General features: G+C 48.7%; 1 protein-coding gene across 1 annotated transcript in view; it reads right to left on the bottom strand.

The window, feature by feature from the left end:
• Positions 1–26810, bottom strand: part of LOC103770543 (Golgi integral membrane protein 4-like) — a 27390-nt gene continuing 580 nt past the window's right edge. Inside the window, exons 2-14 of the mRNA XM_008937811.1 lie at positions 20898–20972; positions 20123–20172; positions 18739–18792; positions 15376–15526; positions 14016–14098; positions 9718–9873; positions 9308–9586; positions 8485–8642; positions 4447–4655; positions 2890–2957; positions 2491–2589; positions 1276–1347; positions 1–111 (exon numbers count right to left, since the gene is read on the bottom strand). Of these exons, the coding sequence (XP_008936059.1) occupies positions 1–111; positions 1276–1347; positions 2491–2589; positions 2890–2957; positions 4447–4655; positions 8485–8642; positions 9308–9586; positions 9718–9873; positions 14016–14098; positions 15376–15526; positions 18739–18792; positions 20123–20172; positions 20898–20972 (1565 nt within the window). The remainder of the gene's footprint in view (positions 112–1275; positions 1348–2490; positions 2590–2889; positions 2958–4446; positions 4656–8484; positions 8643–9307; positions 9587–9717; positions 9874–14015; positions 14099–15375; positions 15527–18738; positions 18793–20122; positions 20173–20897; positions 20973–26810) is intronic.

The raw sequence follows: 26810 nt of genomic DNA, 5'->3' as shown, positions 1-26810 counted from the left end.
TCAGTAGTAAACCTCCTTCTTGCCATCAGCTCTCTGTATGCCTGCATGGTCCTTCTGGTCTTGGACAAGTTCCAGGTCATCATTGTCATCCACCTCACCTCCATGATCCTCCTGGGTGCAGAGGGAACAGTCAGGAAGGGGGAAAAAAAAAAATTCATCAGGGCCTGAAAAGGAGACCTTGACTGGCAGCAAACCATGCTGCTCCTGAGTGTGGCTGTTCTACCACACCAGCCCAGCCTGGGGAACTCTGGAGAACAGGGGAGAATCCCTCTCTGCCAGGGACCTTTAGGTGTCATTGGCAAGCCACTCAGTCAAGACACAGAGGTAAGAAGCCTGTGTTACCATGATCAGCCTGCTCACTTTAAGCACATGGATATCCTGGTGTTACAAGGCAGTTCTAACATCTCAGCCTGTTGCCACTGCTACAGGAGGAGAAGCAGATATCCTACACCCACCACATCTAACTGTGGTAACAAATCCCACCCCTGATGTGCAGCAGCCAGCACAGCCTCCATTGGCACTTTTAGGTCCCACTGCCCCATGCACAAGCCAGGCTCTACACGTAGGGCCAGGAGAGCTCCTGCTCTCTTTGGTGGCCCCCAGCCCTTCCTAGAGGAATGGCAACTTGTCACTGACTACAGTGGTCCTGGGCTCTGAGACACACCACTGGTACTGCTTGCAGCCAAACAGAGGAGCAGTTGCTGCCTGGCAACTGTGGCCCAGCCACTGCCCCACCTCCCACACCTGCCTCAGGAGGGGACATCCCATTCTTTTGCCACCCACACTTCTGTTCCACTTGCTGGCTGTAACCCTCTCAAATCAGAGGTGTAGTTCTCCCCAGCTCTTCCACAGACACAGGCCAGACCCAGCAGGACCTGTGCAGCTGCAGGGCTCCCAGGGAATTTCCCACCCCAGGACTAAACCCAGGGTGATGCTTGGAGAGACACACGTTGATCTCTCCTGGCTGCACCAGCACAGTCTGTAATTCACCCTCACTGCTCTTTGGCAACCATCTTACAGCTCAGCTGCTGCAGACTGATGCAGAAAGAAATGAGGAGGGGAGACAGAGCATAAAGGGTACTCTGAACACCTGAGAAAGAAAAGGCAGCAGAGGTAAGAGGGCTCCAGGAGGTTTGTTCTGGAGACCCACCTCACTGAGCAGGTAGAGACAGAACTGAAGTCAGTGCTCACATCTGGCTTCCTAAAAGCTGAGTCCCTCAGCTCCCAACTACCAACATGCCCAGGTAACTAAGAGGAAGAACCTTGGTGTCGTACAATTTCCTGCTCCTGATCTTCTTGGTAGTCATCCATGGGGTCTTCCCTGGGCTTGGGAGCTCTGCCAGCATCCTGGGAAAGACACAAAGCCAGAGGCTGCTGACAGTGCCCAGCCGACTTCCATTCCCTGCCAGAGACTCAGCTCCTTGCATTAGAGCCCCAGGTCTGCAATACTGGAGTACAGATCAGGATTTGGGGGTAGCAGAGGGACAATGAGGCAACCCAAACTCCATTTGTACCTTCCCCATCCAGTTTCCCTTCCCACCTGCTGGCAGACATCACCCAGCTCCTTCCACTGGGGAAGGAGGGGCCCCTCCTGCAGCAGGCAGAACCCAGGGCCAGGGCCCTTGCACATGCTGCTCTTGCATCAAGTCCCAGGGCTTCAGGGAACCTAAGAGTTATTCAGGACAGAGCTTTAGGGAGCTCAGCACAGCCCTAGCTGAAAGCCAGGTACTTAGGTCACTAATTCTTTCCACATTTTCACTAATCTTAAGGAGGTGTTGCTCTGCTGGTGCCAGCATCTCTTTCTTATTTGGTTTCATTGGCCTGGGTTTCTTTCCTTCTTTTTTTTTTTTTTTAAACCTCACTATTAAATGTGATTTTAGAGCCTGACAGATAAAACACTCCTTTTTTAAAACAAGCAACACTCAGCTGCTTGTCAAAACAAGCTAACATTTCCCTGATACAGAGTCTGGCTTCAGACAGCAAGAAGCACTTTGCAAAATAAATGGATTCCATCTGCAAGAAGGCAAATGAGGCAGCAGAGCTCTCACATGCTGCCACTGCTGCCAAGAGCCTGCTGCACACCCATGCCAGCATGGGCCAGACCCTGAGCACAGGCCCATGCTATTATCTCTGGGTTTGGTCTCTCCAGTGCTTGGAAAGGTACAGAGCTCAGCAGGATAGCTGCAGAATGAGCTAGCTCCTCTTCAGTGTCTCTCCAGCCACACATGAGCTGCAAATGCTAGGGCTGACTCCAGCAAGCAGAGAGGACAGGGCCAGGGCATGTTCTGGTACTGACCAACCCACCAATTCTCACTCAGAGGTTTCTCCTGCCTGCCATGTCCTTGCCTAAGCTCTCTCCCTCCCACCATTCATAGCTGGGGATCTCTCCCTGGTCCCTGCTGGGTGCCCTCATGTCACAGTCACCTTCTGTGGCTTCTCCTTAGACTCTTCTTGCATGCTGGGCTCCTTGAACTTCTCCAAACCTCCCACCTTCTCTTCAAAGTCAGGTCTCTCCAGTTCAGCTTCCTCAAATTCATCTTCACCTTGGTTATTTGGATCCTGGGCAGGATCTGCAGCATCATCTGGCATCTGGTCAAGAAAAGCCTCTTGTGAATAGCAGGCAGGATATCCCCTTGGGAGACAGAAGGCTTGCTGCCTTCACCAGCAAGCTGGGAGGGCTGGCTTGTAGCACTTCAGTCCCACCTCTCTTCAAACATGTTAGCAGTTTAAAACCAACACCTCCAGTTCTTGTTTTCCCTCTGGACCCCTCCAGAACCAAGGAGCTTCGAGTTGCATGTTATAGAAACTTCTGGGAAAGCATCAGCTTAAATGGGACAGCTGGATTCTTATTCAGAGCTAAGGCTGCATGCAGAGGACAGCATTACTTACCATTGGCTCCTGGACAACAGCCTCTTTCTGAGAATGCAAGTTCTCCTCTCTCTCAATCACTCCTGCATCTGCAAGGAAAAGGGACACAGTTGTCAGCATGCTCTCACCAGTTAAGATCCCACTGGTGGGGAGCAGACTCTATGCCAGGCATGGATCTGTCTTGACCTGCCTGCAGCTAGAGGCAGACAATGCTGGGTGTATGTTTTCAGAGGAATGCTTCTTCAGTGCCATCTCCAAGGGAGCAGGGCAAAGCAGCACTTGGCTCCTCCAGCTGCCAAAGCTGCCTCCCTGTCCCCAAGACTGGGGCATACTCACGTGTTGAAGCATGCCCATAACTTACTGAATGATACACATGATACCAAGACAAAACCCCAGCTCAGGATTCATTCCCTAACCCATACTGAGGTGCTTCTTTCCCCCGTGCCACTGCAAAGTCTGGGCAGCACCTACAGCAGCATCCAGCCAGCCCAGCACCGGGAGCCAAACCAGCCCAGGGCAGGTCAGCGTGTCAGTGCCACCTTCCCTGGCACACTGCTGCTGGCAAGAACAAAAGGCAGGGCACAGCCAGGGCAGGAGGAGAGGACTAATGAGAGAAAAACAGCCTTTTAAAAATACAGCCTTTGTTCTCAGCTAAGTAGAGGTTTCATTCTCCCCCCACACTGGATATGGCTCCGACGTGTCCCAGCTCTGGCGCTCGCTGCCCTGTCTGCCACCACCACGGGCTGAGTGCTGCTTCCCAAAACACTGCAGGAGCCTGTGGGGCACCAGTGGCCCCAGCAGGACAGCAGCACAGCCAGGGCAGACGAGTCAGTACTTTGGTTGTTCATTCCAATTAGGACACAGAGGTTAAGGGCTATTGGTCCCCACACTCCCTTACAGCTTCCACAAGGCCTTTTCTTTTCAGGGTAGAATTCACTTTGATGTGAACCAATTAGTTCAGCTCCTCTAAGGGGACTTGCTGAAAATCAGGTCAGCAAAACATGAAATAGCAGCTACACAAGTTACTTACTGGACTTTAAAATAGCTGTAGGTGCTCTGTTGGCTGACTGAGAACCACAACTGGCTGCACTTGAATTTATTTGCTTTTAGCCCCTTAAGGATAGTTGTGATTTTTTTCTGCCCTGAGTAAATTAGAAAACTCACTTCTAAAAGAATTAAATCAATTTCTATGGGAGATTGAATCATAGAATTGTTTAGGTTGGAAAAGACTTTTAACATTATTGAGTTCAACAGTTAACTCAGCACTGCCAAGCCTTGCAAAGAACTGTGATGTTTTCCCCATCACCCCCACAGGAATGAAAGAAGAACTGACTTTCATTCACACAGATTTTGAGTCCACTGCCTTGGAAATGTGTGAGGATGCAGGACAAAAGGCAGCAAAGCTGGAAAACTGTCCAGGCTTTTCATTTGACTAAGGACTACAAAAGCACAAGAATTTTTCAGGAGTTGTAAGGTTTTCCCTTAGCACAAGCAGAAAGCTTTTCTCTCTCCCCACCTCAATTAGCAATAAATTAGCTCTGTCAATTTATGAACAGCACAGGATTAGGGAACTCATACCCATTTCGAGCTCCTCATTGTCTGCCCTTTCCTTCTTGCCTTCCTGGTCAGGTATTTGATGCCCTTCCCCTCTCCTCTGATGGGCTGGCTGTGGGCTGCCTCTCTGCACCTCTTGCCCAGGCTTGGGATCAGAAGGAAGGCTCTTGGGGTAACTGTGCCCTTGTTCTTCACCCATCTGGGCATTCACTTTGTTAACTATGTCTTTCCAGCTGCAACAAGAGGACAAAACAAAACAGAACCCTTCTGCCTCAGTAGATCAAGAGATATTTCATAATGGCAAGCAGAGAGGAAAAAAAAACCCTCCAATACATGCAGAAGTTTGTCCTAATTTAACTTTTTGGCTCAACTAGCACATTGCATTAGTTACTGTGATATCTGCTTGAAACAACATTCAATCTGCCACATGAGTACAGAATAAGTTATGCTTTATGAGCACAGTTTATTGTGGAACTGCTGTAATGTTATTTATACAATAGAACAATCTATCCACATAGCCAGAAACTCCAGTTCTAAGTAGACACTTAATCATGCCTCACACATACCCAAGTTTTTGAAAGTATCAAAACCATAAGGCATCTTTATTGTACCAATTAAATTTAAAATGAAGATGCTACTGAAGTAAAGCTGGAGACTTTTGGCCTGTGAGAAAAATCCTTTCAAAGTAAACATGAAAGCTCCAATACAAAATTGACAGTTTCTGTTGGCTGGTTATTTATTTTTAAAGCCACAAACTCTTTACCAAGCTTTGCAGCTGGGGTGGATACTTTAACCAGCACCTGTTTATAAAACTCTTCCATAGCATGTACCTGTCCCCTGAACAAACCCCAACAGTGCAAATAAAACTAACTGAAAGGAAACATTGGTGTATTACTCTTGATTTATTTTTTTTTCCTAGGTGAACACAGGAAAAAGGGTTTTGTTTCTTCATCCAGTGAAGGGAGCCACGTTCTAATATGATTTACTGCTTTTCCTACCACCCCCCTCCCCCCCAAATGTTTTTATCCATCTATTGACCTGAAAACATCAATTATTCATACACAGCTCTATCTGTGAGAGTTCAGGCAGCCCTGGTCAGGAATTCCTTCCTCTGGAATGGTTCCACTTTAAACACACTTCTCCCAATGTCTACAACAATACCTATATCTGCTTCCTTCTTAACAGAAGTGTCTCAGAGGGACAAGTACTTGACATCAAGGTATATTCCAAAAGCAACACACTGTTCATGAATGCTTCTCTGCCTGCAGCAACAGCACAGCTCACGTGGCCACCCAACAGATGCTCAGCAGAGTGCTCAGTAGTGTACCACCCTTCCACTGCATGGAGATGAACTGGAGGGCAGAGAACAAATGGAACATCTTCATGGAGAGTTTGAGCAAACCCCTGGACAGCCCAGAAGGCAGAGCTATCTCACAAGGAATGTTTTCTTCCCAAAATATCCCTGCTCAGGGATGCTGTCAATAACAAAGAAGGGTAAAGGAGGGAATGGAACCCCAATAACAGGGACTGTAGGTTACCTGAGTCATTTACCAGCAGTTTCAAGCAGGATTATTGCTTGGCCCATCCTCCTACATAAGCCAGCTGAGATTTAAAAGTCTGCTCAAGACATTTAAGTCTTTAACTGCTGAGAAAGGACAAGTAGCCTGAGCTTTAGCAGCTTTTTTAAGCCAGCAAGCTACCACCACACAAAAATTTCAGTTAAAAAAAAAAAATCACAACCCAGCCTTCAACTCACATTCCCCATTATAAAACCATCCAAAGGCAAATTGGCCATCAAGAGCTCATCTGGAAAGTGCTGGTCTCAGCCACCCAATGCATCAGCTCCTGGCATGGGATGCATGGCCTCTTGTCCTTCACTGTGGTCTCATATTGCTCTTGGCACCAACACTGTCCAGAGAAAGTTGGTTTGTTTGCTCCTTATCACAGATCTCCTGCAGTGTAAATAACAGTCTCCAGCTGCTCACTCATTTCATGATGATGGAGCCAGGAAAAGAAAATCTCACCAAACATACCACGATCTCTGCCCTTACAGAAAGAATTTGCCAAATAAACTCAATATTTGCATTTTCTATTTCAGGGCAGTGGTGGGATCCTCTCCAGGCCCTACGTAGCTGAGGAAAGGCCATTTTTCCACCACAGCTTCAACCCTCACCTTCAGATACACCCACACAGGTCCCTCCCTGTAAAAAGGCAGAACATCCCCTGTTTTGTTACTCTGTGTGTGCCTGCAGATGGTATCTACCAAAGCACTACAGGGAGGACACTGCCCTGTAGAGAAGCATGCAAGGCACAGTCTCTGACCTGAGAGGGTTACAGGTTGAGTGAACAAACAAAAATGGCAGAGGAGAATGGACAGGATCAAGCTGAATTTAGAATGAAATCCAGAAGTCTCCCCTACTGATAAAACAAATTAAATCTGGTTTGGTCCAGTAAACTGAGCAGATATGACCTGGACACACACAGGGGATAAATAAGTTCAATGAGGAAGCACTATTTTCAGAGTTGTTTTTTGGATTATGGCCAGACTTTGATGAACTGCAGCCTCAGAAAGACATTGTCTTCCTTTTGCAAAACAGACTGGCCTTCTGCAAGTGCTGCTGAGCCAGTGAACAGCTGCCCTGTGCCTGTATGGCATCCAGCACAAGGGGATCCTGGTCCCTCACCACAGTCCCAGGTACTACAGCAGTACAGGTGCATACTGCAGGAATGATCCATCCTGGTACCTGCAGGGAATGGGTGGGTTCATGTCACCCTCTGAACCCCTGAAAGGGCTTCCCCAAGGTCTCTCTGGTTCTCCAAGGGACTTCCCTGTCCAGAGCTCTCCTCTCCTGCTTACCCCAAGAAAACATTGTGCTGAGGATGTTTGACAGGAGCAGCAGTCCCCAAGTTGTAGGAAATTTTAATACCAAGGTTCCAGCTAAGCTCAGAAGATTGTACCAGTTCCAAGTTGTTTCTTGTAAACCCTATCCTTGTATTGATATGGATGAATTGGTTTGACTTCTCCAGGTGAAGCTGAAGTTGATAAACTATATCAAGTGCAGGTAGACAGCAACGTAGACAGGACAAAAGCCTGGGCTGCCTGATGGATTCTGGTTGTGTCCTCATTTCTGGCATCAGCTACTGCTGTCAAGTGTTTTACTGCATTCTGGATAGCCTCCATAGTTTCAGGATCACGGGTCTCAGGCCTGTTCTAATCAGGCTGTTTGAAAGAAAGTCTCTAGCATACCTCAGAAGTGCAGTGGCAACAGGAACTCAAGCTCCATTCCCTGGGAGAATGGAGAAGAGAGAATACAGAGCTTGGGAATTTGTCTTTGCCCTAGAAACAAAGCCAGAAAAAAACCTCTACTACCTAATTGGGGCTGGTTGCCTGCTGCTGCCAGATTATCATATAACCTTGGAGCTAGAAGCTTTCAGATCTTCAAGGTCTGGTTGTTCCTACAGAGTTCGGCAGGTTAGTGATTAATTAGTGGAAAAAATGAGCAATTTGCAGTTCTAATATACAACCTAATGCCTTTTATAGAAACTTGAGGAATTTTTAGCCATCCTTGCTGCAGATGGGTCACTTCCATCATGCAGAATTTCTTCAGTTTGCTAAACAAAACAGGATATTTAAGTCACCATCACTGAAAGGGAGGAGATTTCCTGAAGTCAGCTCAGACTCCCATCCCACTGTCTCCTGGAGCTAGCAGGAAATCCACACTGCTCTGATCTCACTCAGCAGTAACTCCTCTGTCTCACTTCACCAAACAGTTCAATAACATAGGAGCCTGTTGGGCTTTTCTGGCCAGCACAGGGCCCCCCCCAGTCTGTGCATTCACTCACACAGTATCACCTGCAACATGACTGGTCTTCTGCTTGGGCCAAGATAGAGACCCAGCAGCAATGTTCAGTTAGGAACATTAGATGACAGCAGAACTAATAACTAACACCACCTTCAGCATCTTCCAGGTAGAAACCACTACTAGAGAAGACAGACCAGGGGTCAGCCTGTACAGTACATTTCAGCCTGGACACAGAGTAGAAGGAATGTGTTCCACCAACCTTTGCATTTGCCCCTGTTTATTCCCTGGGGAGTGGTGGCTGTCTGGCATCTGAGGTTTTTCTGCTGCAGAGGGCTGTTTCAGATCAGACAGGGACAATCCAGGGGCCTGGCTTTCCTCATTGCTTTTCACCTGAATGCGCATCACCATCTTCACATCCTGCAGAGGAGACACTCAGGCTCAGGATACACACAAGCTCCTAATCTTACCAGATACCTCCAGATCAACCTTGCATTTGGGCAGGCTTACAGGCCAGAAAAATCCTTTTTCAAAGAATAATAGACTCAGAAGTGCTCTAAAACAAATCTACAGTTCTGTCCAGCCAGCCTGCATGAAGAGAATTCTTCTTTCCACACAGCCAAGGGGAAGTTAATTTGGATGTTAAGTGACACAAGCTTGTCTTGGGTAGGTGAATCTCCATGACAAGAACAACAAAACCACTCCTAAAAAAGCCCTACACATCTTGCCATTATAATAGTTACTGTAATTACAGTCCAACCACACTGCAATTATTGCCTTTTTTTTTTTAGCAATTTGCTTCCCATAAGTTTCCTCTCCATCACCCCAGGAGGCAGGGGAGCTGCTCTTACCATTTGCTCTTCACAGATCCACCAGGACCCAGCACAAGAACCTTATGTCCTTCCCTCTGAGCCCAGCCACGAAACCCCAAACTCCTGAGAGCGCACAGGAGTCTGAAACCTGAGGCCAGGACACTCTCCACACCAGGGAAGCGAGATGCACATACACATATCCTTACAAATATCACAGTTAGGAGCTTCAAAAGCAAGGGCTACAGGAGGGAGCACCCCGTGTGCAGCACTTACTGGGCTCCCATCTGGCAGGCTGTTCATGGTGCGGGTGAAGCGGAGCACGTGCCCATCGCCACGCCTCGCTGCCCAGCCTGGCACAGCAGCTGGCAGGGCATTGGCATCCTGCAGTGGGGCTGGCTGGCTCAGGGGCACGTTAGCCTGGGGCCTCGGGCCGTCGTTGCTGTACGAGCTCTGCCCCTGCAGCACGGGGCCATCAGCCTGCTTCTGAACCCCAGAGACCTGGGATGCCAGCGGGTTCCCCGCAGGGCGACTCTCCTGGTTGACTGGCAAAGCCTGCAAGGAAGAAAGGGTAAGAGCAAACTCTAAAGCAACAAGCTCAGTTCCCTCCAGCCAAAGCCCCGTTCTGGGAACCCACAGGAGCCCTGCAGAACTCTCCTCCCTGGGCTTTCCTGGGAGTACCACACCTTCTGCCTCACGAGCTGCAGCTGGCTGTTGGCTGGCACCATGGGCTGCTCCTTCAGCACCTGAAACTGCTGCTGCCCCTTCCCAGCTCCTCCTCCTTTGAAGCTTGGCATCTTCTGCAGAGCTTCCTTGAGCTGCCTGAACTCTTCCATCTGGGCCTGAGAGGACGAGAAGGGTACAGAGAAACCTCACACAATTAGAGGGTTAAACTTCTTGCTGAGAATAGCCACTTTTATGGCCAGTTGTTCAGCACAGATACACTACTAAAGATATATATTTTATGTACATGAAAGGCTGGAGATAATCCACAACCATTAATGACAAGCCTGAGCTAGTCTTCAGCTCTCCCTCCAGATCTCATGGGTATTTTTTATTCTCCTGTTGCCAGTTGTGTGTCTGACTTCATTGCACACTTTCACCCTGCAGTTGCTGACCCATGACACTGATTCTTTGCACAATGTTTAGTGTATTGACATAACTCCTGCCTTTGCACAAGAACTGAATTCTGGGTCTCATTGGGTGTGGCTCCCTCTCCTTCTGTGCCTCACACACATGCACCTCCTGGTCAGCTTTTTATCCTGGGGAGAAAGTTCTCCATGGATGTTCTTATCTCAGCAGGGCTGACCATTATCTGCCATAATCCTACTTGACAATTCTATTTGCTTTGCAAGATAAATGAAAATTGATTCTCCTGGACTGTTAAGCAAATGCAACACTTTTCTCTCTACTGCAGCTTATTCCTTCCATCTCAAACCCTGAAAAGTAGGGCTTGAAAAAGCTACTCAGGAAAAGCTCCTCACTCCTACCCCAGTTATTTATAGGAAAGTGAGGGGGGAGAGCTTTTCATATGCTTGCCAGGATACCTGGAAATGGACCAAATTAGGGACTGGGCAGAGCAGGAAAGCTTCCAAGCAGCAAGGAAAGTTTAGCAGGAAATTAATTCCTGAGCAGGCTCTGTTGATTTCAGTTCTTCCTCCTGAAATCTGACCTTAAAATCAACATTTAGAAAAAAAAGAAACAAACAAAACTCAACAGAACCACTCAAGCAAAGCTAACATAAAAGGAATGAGGAAAGAAAAAGGAAGCCAAGAACAGCTCATGGGCTATAGCCCCAGCTAGTCAGAGACTGCTTCCAGCCAGAACATGGCAGATGGAAGCAAAACCTGTACCCAGCAAAAGCCTGTTAGGGTGGTCAACCTAGAGGGGAAGAAGCTTTAGATGAGCCTTAATGCAGAGAGTCCCACATGCTGTGTACACCCCACCAGAGCAAGCTGGACAAGCACCACGTGCTGCCTCCCTGCCTCATCTCACCCAGCAGACCAAGTGATGTGACAGCTACCACAGGCTGGGCTTGTGGAGCATGTTCATTTTCCAAGGCTTCCAACATGTTGTCTAGAATGCAAATCACTTCTCTAAACTTCCACCTGCCAGAAAGAAGCAAGATGTAGGATGCTCAGTGCAAACTGACACTGCAAGGAAGAGCAGCAGTGGGTAGAGGAGCTGGGAGCCTGACAGTGCCTCTCACCCTGCTGGAGGCAACAGTTCCACTCACTTGTTATGAAACACTGATCTGTTCCTAAAGGACTGATTAGAACACTGAACAGAAAAACGTGAAGATTGAACACTAGGGTTACTGTCAAAAGGATCCAAAGTGTTTTCTGAAATCACTGGGACCAGCCACTGCCACTTGTGTGAGAGGCAGAAGCAGCAGTGGGGCAGATGGCTGGAGCACAACTGTGTGACACCACTGCCTGGTACACTCAGGGCAAGCAGCCCACTCGTGTCTCCACACCCAGGGCAAACCCTGTTACTCTTGCTCACTCTTCATTCTGGCAAGAAACAACAGTGAGCTCTTCCTTGTAAACTATTTCTCCCTTTGGTCACAACACTGAAGGGGCCAAAAGTTAAGCCTGGCAGCACAACAGCTGCCACCCTGCTTTCCAGCCTGCCAGGGCTTGACTTCACAGCCTCAGCCATCTCTAGCCAAGTTTTTGTACATGCTGCTCAGAGGAGGTACCAGGCTGTGCACTTGAACTGCCAGTTGCTTTCTGCAGTGCAGCACAGTTGGGCCAACAGCATTTTATTAGAGGAGGGTAACTCAGGACTGCTCCTGTACAGTGTGCCAGATGCAAACCCACTCAGCACTGACCCAGCCAGACAAAAGTGGAAATGCATAATGGCAAAACATGGGACTTTTAACTAGTATTGACCCAAAAAGTCAGTGGCAGAGGCCTGTGTGATGGGAGCTTCCTGTGCCTCAGTGGCTTCAAAAACATGAGCAGTGACATTGGCAGCTACTTTGAAAGCTTGGTCAGGAGGCCTAAAGATGAAGGCTGAGGTGCATTTTGCTAGCAGGAGGTGTGAAGGCAGGCTTGCCAGGGCACTGGAGAAGCTGTAATCACATGCTGTTTCAGTTCCTGGGTTGGCTGGACAGACCCCTATGGAGAGCTGAAGTCTGTTTAGTTTCCAGGCAGCAGCCCTGCAGAGAGTCCTGTAACTCTGCCTCAGCCACGTCAGGGAGCAAGGTAAAGAAGGGGTAAGTCACAGTTATGAGGCAGACAAGTTAAATACACTGAGAGTCCACCAGAGACCCCTCAAAAATAGACCAAACATGAGCCAAAGAGCTGTCAAATGACAAGTGCCAGTACCCTGGGCTTCTGCCTGGAGCACCCATTTACCTGTGAAGTTTGCAGTGCCCTAGAGCCCCCAGTCCCTGCTGGTTTGTAGGGTAGATCAGGCCAGAACTCAAGAGCAACCCTACAAAAGTCAACACCCACTACCCCCCACACCTCTAGGACACGTTCAGCATCCCGTTCAGGGGATGAATTGGTTGTCAACAGCATCTAACCACAACTACCTAATTGCTTCTGGACTTATCCCATAAAGCAGGGGAGTGCGTGACAGAAGGCTGTTAATTAACAACAGAAAAGGCTAATTCAGACTGAGACGTGCCTTTTAAAGTGTATTTACAAAGCTGCTTGTGTCTTGGCTCAGTATAATAGCCTCAGACAGACACTGCAGAGACATTAATTCCTCCCACTTCTCCCAACATACCCTGCTTTCTGCCTTCTTCCAAGTCATCTGAAACTCCCAACTCCAGCTGGGTGAGCAGAACTCGGTGAGGTCAGGACCTGCAGTGTGCTGAGGAGGCTCACACCAGCTCCACAGCATGAGCACCACACCATAGCAGCAGAACTCTGGGGCTTTTCCCTGCAGAAAACTGCTTTTCTGCCTCTCTAGTCATAAGCCAACACCTCTTGCTTGTCTGCCCTGGCCTCCAAAAGCCTTTCTCCAACACTTATTACTGCACACATTTTTTACACAGTTCTTTCCAAATTTTGTATAGGTCTCCCTCTCTACTAAGGCTTCACAGAGAGATGTGTGAGAAGTGAGTCCTCATTCAGAAGTTGAGGAAAAAGATTCAAGATCTCAACTGGCAGTGAAAGAACATGCAGCTCACAGCAGGGGCTAAGCTATGAGAAATGGAATCTACATGGGTCTCCCTTGTCAGTAAAAATTATGAGATTGAACAAACTATTGTGCAGCTAGAAAATGAAATATCCCAAATCTAACAGCAGCATGGGGAAGCAAACAAGGAGAATATCCAGCAAGACTTCCAGTGACTTAATCTGTATTAATTCACTGCAGCATATATTAAAAAAAACCATGAAAGAAAACACTTTGGAGATGCTGTGTGTTTGTAGACACTTCTGCTTGCAGTTGTGCAAGGTGAAGAGAAGGTGTTTTAATGGTTTCTGTTTAAATTCTAGGAGGAATCTTCTCGAGGTTCCCAAACCCCACTGGGGAGGTTGGGTATTGTAGCCTAAAGCCAGGAATGAGGACTCACTTCTCACAGATGTAAAGGGGTTGTTTTGCCAGGGTTGTTGTCTATTTGTGGTCTCAGCAAGCTAGGCAAGGCAGCTCTGCATTGCTATTCTTTCTGTAATTAATTTGATAGGCATAAGCAGAGATAAGTCATCATCATTTAGAGTGGAAGTATTTGAGACTTGCCTAAGTGACAGGAGCATTCCAAGGTAGGGAATATGCTGGTTCCTGCTCACTTGAACCACAGTGACTTGTGTAGCAACCTGTGTTTCCAGCCCCTTGGATCTGTGAGGTGTTCCAGGCTGGAGAACATGACTTGCACAGAATGCATCTCTCCTCCCAGCAGTGGTTTAGGCAATCCACCACACTGGAATCTAGTTGATAACTAGGTTTATGATTTAGAGAACATCTGATGGTGCACCCAGACCAGTGACAGACTGTCCCATGTGGCCACAAACACCCCCCTGCTGGTTACCTGGGCACTGAGGAGCTGTGAGTGAACTTCCTGGTGGGCCTTCCGAAGGAGCTTGCTCTCTTCTCTGAGCTTAAAGATTGTATCTGCAAGAGAAGAAGGAATTTGCTTAAGAGTTATTTGTGCAAGTGTAGTAACTCTGTTCCTTACCATAAGTCCCACTTGACCTCACAGATCTCCCCCAGCCCTGGAATTGCACTGAAGCACTACCTAGGGACTAGGCAAACACACAGACAAACCTGAATCCTCATTCCTCTCAGCACTCAGGAGTCCTGTCCATCCAAGGACTTGTCTCCTCTCCAGAGTGTCTCTGCTAACCATCACTATCAGGGTCAGGCTCTTGCTGTGCTTGCCATCAGAGGAAGAGATTTTGGTTTTCTTCCTTTCCCTTACCCCTTGCAGCTGAAGAGCAGGGAGAGCAGTGGTCACTGCCCCTGCCTGTGGTATCTGGAAGGCTGAGAAACAACTACAAGAGATCTGTCAGGTCTGAATCCACAGGAGATCCAATAAGGAGGTTCCCTCCTACTGCACAGAGAAGCTGCCTCTTGAAAGGACAGTGCAAACAAAAAACACCCACAACCCACTTAGAGAACACAAACACAGGACAAGTTGCTCCTCAGGCATATTTATTCCTGTGCTGTTAAGTAACAAGCTTGTGCCTTGCAGCCCCAGGTTGGGCTCCTTTCAAGCTCTTTGCACACTCTTAAGTACTTTAGTGACAAGCCACATGATGCATTTATGTTTCACTGCCTGGAATATCATTGTGCATCCTCCACTAAACAGAAAAACTGCCTGCACTGGGAGGTGGTTGAGAGGACCTAGGGATGCCCCATGCAGTGTAACAGTGCAGGAGTCTCTGAACCCCAGAGAACTAGAAGTATTGTCAAAACCAAGGTCACATAGTCTCCCATGGGACTGTAAAAAAGGGAAACTTCTCCTCTGTGACCCTGCACTGACCATGCAATTCCAGCCCCCTCAATGCATTTGCCAGCCCAAGCAGCCAGAAGCTTTTGTGGTGTGTGTTCCTACACAAAGACCCCACCCATGAGCCCCAAGGGCTTCCCTTGCACAGGGAAGCTGCTCAACAGCTGCTCTGCCCCTCTCACCTCCCCTCACCACACCCTCAGGATACCTGGCCAGTTTTAACCCTGCCCTTCTTCCTGCACCACCACCCTGAGGCAGGACAATGCTCCAGCTGAGGTACAGAAGAGCTAAGGCACTGCATGCTCACAGTCACCCAGAACCATTCCTACAGTACTGGCAGACTTCTGGAGGGCCTGTAGAAGAAACACTGACCTCTCCTGAATCCACTTCTCCAGCCATTTCTCTGCCTGGTGTTTTCCCAGCTCTCCCTCACACTCACCCTGCAAGTTTGTGACCTCAGTGTCCTTCTCCTGCTGCAGCTGGGCATATTTCTGGCTGTGGGTCTCCAGTGTCTTACGATGTTCCAGCTTCAAGCTGTTGTGCTGCAGCTGCAGGTCAAGCAGCTGTTTTTTGACATCTTCATGCTGGTTCTGAATATGAAAAGAAGTGACAAAGAGTCAGTGCAAGGAGAAAAAGAGTAATTTAGCTATTACCAAGTGCTACTCGAGTGCCTCTATTTAATGAGTTGCTCAGGGAGGCAGAAGAGATGTTCATTCCTCCAATAAGGTAGCTAGAAATTCCAGACACAAGAAAACATTGTGTTCAGTGGTCCAGCAGGGCTGTGTAATGCCAATTAAACTCTACTTTGTGAAGCAGTTTGGGAGGACTCCTTGGAAGCCACTAAACTGGAAGCAGAATGTGGTAGCAAGTCCACTCCTGCCTGAAAAAGAGATTCTGGGACACTGCCAAGAACTACTCCTGCTCCTTCCCAGCTTCCCTGCACACCCTGCTCTGCAGGAGCAAGGCAAGCTGGAATACTGGTGGATATCAAGCCAGATGCCTGTGGAACACTGCACAAATCCAAGGTTCTCTCGAGTCCCAGACATGCTGAAGGGCATTACCTGTGAGGGGAGCACGTGGCATTGCAGGAGCAGCTCACCTCCCAGCAGGGCTCTGCCTCCCCCTGCCCTCCTGTGGGCAGGTACTGCTAGTCACCTAGGACACATGGACACCTCAACCCTCAGGTTGTTCTCTCTGCTTGCTTCACTTCCCTACAGCCTGGCTGTTCTCCCACCCAGTACTCCAGCTGCTAGAACAAGAGGTAAGACCTTCTGCAAGGACCACATCCTCTGCCTGCATCCCCCATAGTAACATGGGGCTCACAGGCATAAAGTGCCAGGATCACAAGACCACAGACTATTTCAAGCAGGCCAAGAATTCATCAGACAGAAGTGGGTTGAAGAGTTATCATCTCCCCTCCCCTTTTTCAGAGCCCAAGAACCAAACATGCTGAGACATCCTTTTGGTCAGACCCACTGAACCAGAATTCACCTCCTCCTTTGCTCCCATGGCAACCTAGAGAGTCCTTCCACACTCAGTTTGTCAACACAATGACATATGCAGATTGACTGGCTCTCAGGTGAACCCTGGCCCTTCCCCACCACAGCTCCTCAGGACTCAGGCAGCAATTTCAATCAGCCTTCCTGCAAAAAAAAAAAGAGTCTTCTTTTCTAAAAAAAACCCCCAAACCTTTAAATGCTGTTGATGATTGTATTTATCCCCAGTAAAACAAAGCATCTGTGGCCCAGACATTCTCCTCTGAAGCAATTATCCTCTGCTAAAAGGAGAGAAATAACTGTGCTCCAAAAATACATCCAATGCAGAGGAAAAAAAGCTATTGGTATGGAGGGGGTCCCAGAGACAGAACAAAGAGGAGAGACAAGGATGTCAGGTTAATCAGATCACAAGATCAGGAGGGAAAATAAAGACAATAAAAGATTCCTGCTCTGGCTTTCAAAGACATTATGTACTTGGAGTTCTCATCAGAGCCACTGGCAGAAAGCACTTCAGAGGAACCACATCCCTAAAATCATTTAGACACAGAGCATCTCAGAAGCCACCAACATTAGGCAAGTGAGAATTGATTTTAACAAGAAAATTCCTTGAATTGCTTAGTGTTTCAGTCCTCATCAGCTCAGGTCAATTAATTCCTCACCCATATTCCATCTAGCAGGTGATGTGCATAATATCTGTCCCCAGACTGCTCCCAGTCAGGAAGAAGGGAGGGAATATTCAGCCTTTGATAGCAGCAGGAAGCTGAAGAGAGAGAGAAGTGCCTTGACCAAGGTCACAGAAAGCACCTGAGGCCCAGACCAACTTATTAAGCACACTGAGCATCCTCACTCTCAGCTCGTTTCCAAGGACACCTACAACAATATATGCTAACTTTAGGAGGAATCTAAAGATGCTGTTTTACTGTAATTGCAGGACAGGAGGTCTGGAATATGCTATGTGTGATTATTTTTTCAGAGGAGCAATTTAACTGTAAGCAGAGCGTTCCTGACCCAGTCAGTTCTATGCTGGGAATGCTGAGAGCCCTGAGGGAGCCAGGAGCCTCTCATGCCCAGAGCTGCCCATCTGACTGTGGTGCCATTCCCTTCTCTGCCTCACAGATATGCTGGTCTACTCAGTCAAGCACAAACTGCAAGACACAACACGTGAGTGTTGTGGAAATCATGTACAAATGCAGCCTGGGGTGAGAGGATGCAGAGAGGCCATGCTGCCAGGACATTTCACTCTGTCCCTGCTCACCGTGCCCAACACTGCAATAAGGGGGAATCACACCACTCAGGAATTTGCTCATCTTTCAGAGATCAGGAGTTCTTCACCTCAGCTACCACACTGCAGTCCCAAGGGCTGGCTTGTCTTTCAGCAGCTGTAAACGTAGTTTAAAAACAAAACAAAACACCAACAAACCAAACAGATCCCCCCTACCCCCAACAAAAGGAAGCAGGAGAAAGGGAGCCAGGATAAAATGCTCTCACTGTTCCCTTGAGATGAGGGACCCAGAGCATTCTGCCCAGCCTGCAGTTGCTATGAAGAGGAAGGTTACTCTTGCAAAGTGTTCCCAGAGTCCACAGTGCTGGATAATGCCCAAGAGACAGAACTGTACTTCCCTTTTCCCTGAGTCTGAATTCAAAAGCCAGGCAGCTGGAAGTCCAGCTCTGCTCAGGAAATACAACCCAGCCCTGCTAAGGGTTGCTGGAACCTTGCCCTCTTTCTACATCCCAGAATTACATTTCCATTCCACTGCCAATGCTCTGACTAAAAACTATTTAAAAACACCATCACCAGCCACATTTGTACTGTAAAAAAAAAAAATAAAAGCAGACTTTAACATCAAGATAAACTTCAGGTAGAGCATGTGATAAGCTGTGAAATGCTAGAAGCTGCCCCTCAGCCTCTCACAGGGACTGGAATACACTGTGTTAGCCCACAGGGCAAGCTACAGTGGGCAGACCCATTTTCACACTGAGAGACCCAGAAAAGAACACTCTGAACAACAGAACTCCTGTGTGAGGAGCTGCACAAAGACTACTATTGAAATGAGGTGTAGGTGAAGGCTGTAATCTGATGCAAAGCTCAATAGAATAAATAGGAAACTCCCATGAACCTGAATGGTCAGGAAGGGATGTGGATCAACACCACTGTGTGGTCTTCTCCCTCTGTGCTGGCACCAGCTGCAGGAAAGCCTTGGGCTCTCCCAGGGCACCTCTGGGAAGTGAGAGCACTGACTCTCCTACCAGGGAGCCTTCTGTAACGTGCAGCAGATGGAGAACATGAAGCCAGAGTCTTCCCTTACCTTCAGTATCTTGTGCTGGGAACTGAGGGCCCCGTATCTGTTCATAGAATCTTGCTGGAAAGAAAAAGATTCAACAGTGCCATTAGAGCCCAGAAACACCTAAAGCAGAGAGAATCACATGTGAGCCCCTGCCCAACCACCACGCTTGTAACAGCAGCTCCCTGCTGCCCCTTCACCCACACAGGCACACGGGTGGTGGCTGGGAACAAGCCTCCCGAGGGGACCAGCAGAACTCACAGCCTGAGCATGGCTGGAGAGGAACCTTCCAAAACAACCCAGCCAGGAACTGCACACTCAATTCACACTCAGAGCAGTTCTTTATCTAGTGCTGGAAGAGCTCTGCCCAGAACCCCCCCAGGCAGGCTGAGCATCCTGTGCAGCAGCCGAGGGGGAGGCAGACAGCACCAGAGCTAAAGCTTTCACCCACTCACCAGAACTGCAGCATTTAACAAAAAACTGATCACTAAACAGTTGAGCAAGCCTAAAGCAGACTCCTATGACTAGGCAGAATGATCAAACTGAGCTCAGCTGACACAACCCAGCAGTGGGGAGGGATTTATGGGTGCCCACATGGGGCTGTACTGGTTTAGCAGATCTGCTTATGCCTTGCTAAGGGTCATGGTCTTCCCCCTTGTCCTCAGGGTACCATCCTGCACTGCAGCACCAGCACCTCAACAGTGTGAGAGGCACCAGCCACTCATGCTCAAAGGCCAAGAGCCCATGGTACCTGCCACGGGTCCCCCAGTAGCACCTGAAAGGGAACAAGCCACAGCTTTTCCTGTCACCTGTGGTATTATAAACATCTGCTGGGATTTATTTTGGGGCAGTTTAAAGCAACGTGGCTGAAGCCCTAAAGCAGCACCATGGAAATGCAAACTAACCACCATGCAGAGATTTCCACTACAACCCACAGTTTAATTTGTATGATAAGTACTTGATAGGGTATGAAATACTGCCAGCAAATGAGCACAAACTGCAAGGGAGCTGCCCAGCCAGTAGAGTACTCAGATATTCATCTGGGAGTTTTTCTGTAGCAGGATGACATCCACCCACAGATGAGCAGGCTGGACCCTGAAACAGCAGTTCTCTCCTGAGGCTGCAGCACAGGACTCCCTGCCACACCAGGAGCTGACAATCAGGTCATCTACTCTGCTATCACACATCAGAACAGGCAGAACAGCTCTAGCACCAGAGTCTCTCCCTAAGATGAGGTAAATCCTCACACACCAACAGCCTTGCAAGGTGGAGTCAGCCAGAGTTTCTCTCATACCATACACAGTGAGAGTCTCTCAGGCCTTCCAGACAACGGCCTCATCACTGTAGTGGTACCAGAAGAATCTCTACCATTATTTCACACACACTCTGAAGAATAAACCATACATACCTTCTCCTTATTGAGAGCTTCCTGAGCTTCTAGCTTATACACTAAAAAATCTAGAAATGGAAGAAGAGAAGACGATTTAATGAGCTGCAATTTAACTCGGATCTGTTTTATATTTTGGTGGTTGGGGGGAAGAAGGAAATCAGCCTCTTGCTGAGCAAAAGGCTGTAACTCAACAAACTAATGCAGAGGCTGCTAGGAGACCCCACTCAATGCCCTCAGAAAGATGGTAGGATCTTCCATGAGAGCTGTCCACCCATCTACACTGGCCCAAATAGCCTTCCTTTCCCATTCTATAGGCAAGACAGCTTCCTTCTTTGGCACACAAATGGCTACATTTTGATGTCACTAAAGCTGTGTAAGGATTTGGGGTGCTCTGAAATTAGAGATTACTCTGGAAAAAAAAGGAATCAAAGTTTCTGTGAGGCCAAAAGGAACTCATCTGCTGATCTTGTCTGTGCTACCTTCTTACAATGGGGAGATTCCATGGCAAGGTAACAACGTGCTCAAACACCAGACCATGGGTACTGGTACTCACAGATTAGGCTGAGGATCTGTGTAGGAATATGAGAGGACAGAGCCAAACCCCCCAGCACCTTTGGCCCATGGGCAATGGCCAAGTCAGTTCACTATTCTCCAAGTACACACCAGGGATGAGCCTCACCTGGGGGTGTTCAGTGACACCCACACGTGGAATGCTTTGGGCACACACACATCTCCCCACAGGACAGCTGGAGAGCTGGCTGGCCACCCCTGTGCCACCATGCAAGAGACTCACCTTCCTTGGTCTTCTTGTGTTCCCCCCTCTCCTTCTGCAGGGACCGTTCCAGCCGCGACCTGTGCTCGTACACAACTAGGGAGGCAGAGAGAGGCAGGGCATGAGACAAACCCTGCCAGATATTCCCACACAACTAGGGAGGCAGAGAGAGGCAGGGCATGAGACAAACCCTGACAGATATTCCCACACACTGTTCTCCCCAGCACAGGCCTCATGTGAGCAGAGACCTCAAATCCTGCCGTGGACTGGGCCAGCAAGTGCCCAAGAGAGCAGCTTGGGCCAAAGAGCTCTTCCTGTTTTGGAGGGCCTGGATCTAGGTTTCTAGGCTTAAGCACACAGTAACTCACACCTAAAGTCCAGACCAAGCAAATCAACAGTCCTGAAACACGTGCAGGGACCTGCTGTCCTCACCAATGAAAGGGTCAGCTCCAGCTACATGCTGTCTGCACTTCCTTGTCAGCTGTGCACAGATGAGGTCTGAGGGTGGGATGAGAGACAAAGGATATTCCTGATGTAACACAGCAGAGTGTTGTCCTGTCAGCACCTGCACTCAGGTTTGGCTTTGGAGTCTAAGCTGCAAAGCTCAAGAGCTGGGTGGCTAAACTGTATCTTTGCAGGCCAAGTCTACTACCAGGCTCCAGACAGCCAGAGCCTTCTGGGTCATCTGTTCTGCAGCAGCAGCAGCATGCAGGAGAGACATTTTCTCCCCTTCCACCACCCAACCATTAGCTGTCCCTCAGGCCACAAAGGGGAAGTGAGCCAAGCAGCTCCCTCTCTCATTACACACACAATAGCATCTGTACTCTGCACAGGAGCTGAGAAGGGAGAGGGATGAGGCTGCTTCAGGGATGAGGCTGCTTCATACATCAGCCACATGACAAATGAGAGTGCCAGAGAAGCTTCCTGATGGATGATGATTTTAATCCACCCTGATGCCTGAATGCTAACCAAAAGCTTTCCCTGAGCCACAGCACTCAGCTGCAACAGGCTCCTCCATCCCCTCTGCACAGAGACTGCCAGGAGCCAGGGTGGCACTGGGGGGCAGTCCAGAGAGCAGGGGTGATAAAAGAAACTTGCCTCCAGATCCAAACCTCTTGGGGCAAGTCATCCTGTGATGCACAGTCACCAAGAAAATGAACAAAGTGAGATGATATTTGCATGCACAGAGCAAGTGCTAACCCATTCCTTGTTGAAATCCTGCCAAGCCAAGAGCCCCAAGTGACTCATGCTCTCACTGCAAGGAAATCAATAGACTGGCAGCCCCACTGGGGTGGGCTGCAGCAGCCCCAGCAGCCCATGTCCTGCACTGCCAGGTGGTTTGCTGCCCTGGAGCAGACACTGCACTCTGGGGAAATGAGACCCAAAACATCCACACACATAGCTGATGTTTTACAGTGCTGACCATCACTGCCACCAAGCCCATGGCAGTGCAGATGTCACTCCCAATATGCACATGGAGAAGAGCTCACAGGCAGTTCTAGCATCCTAAAAGTCAGGCTGGGGCATTTATCTAAACAATACTAAAGAGCTGCAAGGCTGAGGCAGGGACTATAAAAGAATCAAACTTTGTTATCAGAATAATCCTCCCTGGCCCTACCATCTGCAGGTCTGACAGCTCTGCAGCCCCTGAAAGAAAACAAACCACTGGTGTTTTTCTTCCCACCTGGAACCACCTTTCCCACACAGAAAAAGCACCTCCATGTGGTTTAACTCCACGACTTTGAAGCCAAGCTCATGACACTGGCTAGGTCCCAGCTTGGGATATTTGCAGTGCTTTTGGTTTACCAGCAGATCTGTTAATATTCACAGTGGTCTCTCTCAGCTGAGTGCCTGAGCACAGGGGTGGGGAAAAAGTGGTAAATGAAGCCATGAAGTGTTGAATCCTTAACTGCTTCCTAAGCCTTCTGGGGCACTACCCCAGCTAGCCAGGCAGACAAGCAGCCTAGATACTGAGGGCATCTGGAGCTGGGTCATGAATTCCTATTGGCACCAGGCACTCTCTCTCCTTCCTTCTCTCTGTTACCTTCCCAAGTTAACAGACAGATATCCTTCCCCGGGGGCTGGGCCTCTGTTAATATTTTCCTCTGAAGTGAGGAAATGACCATATTCTCCAAACTATTACAGCAGAAAGAATTGTTTTCAATCTGGAAGGATTTTTTTCCCCCTGCTGAGCACATTGGGAAGCAGTGAGCCCATCACTGCAGCTGTCCAAGTGTCTACTTCACCACAGCTTTATTTTTAGAAGCACTTTTCCTAACAGACTATTCTGATGTCACCCTGAGGGCTTCCCCAGCCCAGCGAGCCACACAACAGGCTGTGGGTGCTTCTTCACGACATGCCAAAAAGTCTTCTTGAATGAAATTGTCACCTTAAGAACTCCAGTCACTTCCCAAAAGATCTGTAAGCTCTGGGCACCCGTGTTTCTGCCACGAGCATCTCTCCTTCTTGCAGCCTTATCTAGCAGAGCACCTGAAGACAAGTCTGTGATGTGGTGGGAGCCTCACACCAGCAAGGAGAAGCTGTGGCTGCTGGGACTCTGAGGGATGTCCAGGCTCTGCCACACCCTTGCATGCACTCTGAGCTTCCAGCCTGCACTTCCCTCAGTGCTTCTGGGCTTGGAGGATGTCTCCCTGTGGAGTTTCTCCTGCAGCATTTCATTTTTCAGTAACCTGAGTACACTGAACAAAACCAGAGTCTGTGACCAGGGTTGGAAACTCCCCCCTCACAGGCAGGTTCCTCACAGCCCCAGGTCCCTGCAGCTGAAGAGCTCAGGGCAACTGAGGCAGGGACCAGCCTCACTGCCAGCAGTTGTGCTCCACCATCCACAGCAGCAAGGTGCATGGAGTGCCCCAGGAGGCAGGCTGAACAGCTACAGCCCCACTCACAGCCAAACACCCTCAGCACAGGGCCAGGTAAATAAATATTTTGTGTAGGAAAGGACTTTTGAGATGACCCCAAGCTACCAGGTGCTTTTGCTCTCACACAGTAAATGGAGAACTAGAGCACAGGAAAGTGTCTATAGCAGAGGCTTGTGTTAACACCCTTAACCACAAACCCCAGTGCAAGCACCACAGAGCAGAGGAGTCTTCAGGAACAGCTCCACATCATGGGCTGTTTATTCAGAAATTCAGAGGAAACCCTAGCTCTCCTGACACTTCTATAAAATAAGCTGAAGTAACCTCTAGTGACTAGAAAAAAGTTGTAATCTCTCCTGCCATTCCCCAGGTTTCCCGAGCCCAGAAAGGGTGGGTTCAGCTTTACACAAAGCAGCAAGTAAGTGCTGCTTAAAGTAACCTCTCTACTCATCTTTGTGGTGGAATACAGCAACGACTCAGGAGACCAAAATGACACTGTACAGCTTCAGAGGACAGGAAGACAGGAAGTCTTTAACAACTTGCAATTACCAGAGAGAATGGAGGGTGGTCAGTGTCTAAATCCAGGCTGGAATTCAGCCAGAACTCAGCACTAAAGTACCATCACCTGCTGCCAAATGAGCTAAAATGCAGATCTTGAACTGCTGAAACAATGAAATCCCTTGCAGTGCCTTGCCTTTGGGAACAAAGAACAGGTCAGGCCTTCCACAGACCCATTCTCATTTTAAAAGGCCACAGAAAACAGGGTGATTGTGTGAAGGGGTTGCCTCATAGACCCCAGAGCACCAAGATAAACATCTGCCAGGGAGAGCTTAAGAGATCCATAAAGGGAGAGTGATTCCAGTCAGGCTAACAACCTCAGGTTTTACTCTCCTGCTCAAGTGGTTTCATCTGAGCCCTGCCTGGGAAAGCCACGAGTGCATGCTAGGTCCCTGATTTCATGGAGGAGGCACCAATTTGATGCTCTGGTTCTGCTAAAAGTCTACACAGTGCACAGTTCATTAGGCCCTTTCTATGCCAGTAGCACACAGTGTGGAAGGAGTCAGCACACTGCCCATGGCTCACAGCTCCAAGCAGCTCTCAGCACAGAGATCAACACTAACTCCCAGGCAGCACCTGCTCCTTCCCCTCCCATGGCTACCACCCAGAAAAAGCTTTCTTCTCTGTCTCTCTCCTTGTTAGAGGCATCAGATACTCCTGCCAGTCTCCATCCAGTCACATCACAACTAATCACCCATGGCACCAGTCACTCAGGCTCAAGGGGAGCAGAACGATAGCCAGACTCATCATACCTCCCTCTCTGACCCAGAGGGATGGCAGATGAAAGATGGATTGGGGAAAAGACACCCGATGGTGAGGAGAGGAGAGCTGCATTCCCATGCTCAGCCACAGCCTGCTGTGAGAGAAAATCCCTCCAGCCCCGACAGCAGTTTGATGTGCCAGAGGACAGCACAAGAGCCACGGCCACACGTGCAAGATACCTCTGCACTTAAAGACTTCCCTGAGCATGGCTCCTATCTGCCAATCATTAAGCTTCTCCCTCCAGCCACATCCAAAAAAAAGCTTTGCCTTTGTTATAATTGTTGGACAAGTAAGTGTCTTCTCAAAATAAAAAGGGTATCCATGGCAACAACTGTATTTAGGAACAGGAGGACTGACAGAGGGTTCAAAACCCCAGCAACAGGCTACAGCTCTGCCATTCAAACACATTTGGGTAGAAAAACTATTATGAGCCAGTCTCAGTTGTTTGCTTGAGCCTGCTGCTCCCAAAACTGGGGTTTCCCTGAGGCTACCACTGTCATCTTATTCTCTGAAGAACCAGCCCCTCTCTCCAGGAGAAGCAAGAGATGGTGACACACCAGAAAGGAATGTGGGCTAACTTCTGCCCTGCTGATCTTCCCATCTCAGAATCACAGGATGAAGGTGGAAATCGCTGTGGCTGTGCAAGATGTCAGGGGCTGTGGCTGTTTGACCCCCTTGTGACACAGTAAGAAGAAAAGGAAACAAAATGTAAGATAGTAGCAGTGAACCTATACACACACTGAGGCAATTCACAAGCTTGATTCTATATTTAAAGCATGTTTCCGTGAAAGGCAAATAAAACATACACCATCCTCTGCTTTCCCAGTTTACAGGCAGAAATATACAGCCCTGAGCTCAAGCAGTGTAAGTACAACCTTACATTTGCATCACAACACCGCACACAAAACCACCAGAAAAGATTTAACCCTAAAAGGCACACAAGTTGAGTCACAGATCTGCAGAACTCCCCAGCAATACAGGCTACAGAAACGACACTGGATGTGTCAACAGAGGTCAGAATGGATAGATAGTCCCTGTTTGATTTTAGCCTGAGGAAGAGCTCCCAATTCAAACACTATAATCTAAACCCAGCTGTCAGAGGAAAAACTGCTAAATGCATCTCTTAACCTTGAGTCACTAGAACCACAGGCCAACAATATTCTGTCCACACAAAATTCATTCTGTGGGCACTCCAGAACCAACCCATCCAGCATCACACACACAACTGCTGGCTACCAAAGAGTGGATTCCCACCCAGTCCCTCCACAGGGAGCTCAGCAAATCCCTCTATAGACTCCAAATCTCTTGATAGGTTCTGGAAATGTGGCTTTGGCAGATGCAGTAAGGCTGGAATGACAGACTAAGGAAGATAAGGATTCAGCATTGGAGTAACACGTGTCCTCAGCCTTCCTACCGAGACCTCTCTATGGGCTAAAATGTCATTCTCCCACGGTCAGAGGTTTATGTAAGGAGGACAAATGAGGTGGAAGAGGGCAGGGGAATATACACATTCCATTTGCCTTCTGGCAGCTCTTGCCAGAGGAATCAAGTGCTGGTCAGTGGGCTCAGAAAAGCCAATCCTTCCTCCTCCTTCCCCCTGTTTAGGAAGCTCTGTGCTGCAGCATCTATCAGCCCCCAAAAAAGCTAGCAAGACTTTCCCAGTCACAGATCCACCTCTTGAGAAGAAGATGGGTTTGTTTCCTTGCACAGGCAATGGGCAGCAGCCAGTCCAACACCA

The sequence above is a fragment of the Merops nubicus genome, unplaced genomic scaffold (genome assembly GCF_000691845.1).
Source record: "Merops nubicus isolate BGI_N331 unplaced genomic scaffold, ASM69184v1 scaffold22190, whole genome shotgun sequence".
In the NCBI taxonomy this organism is placed as follows: Eukaryota; Metazoa; Chordata; class Aves; order Coraciiformes; family Meropidae; genus Merops; species Merops nubicus.
This window is presented reverse-complemented; position numbering and strand designations above follow the sequence as displayed.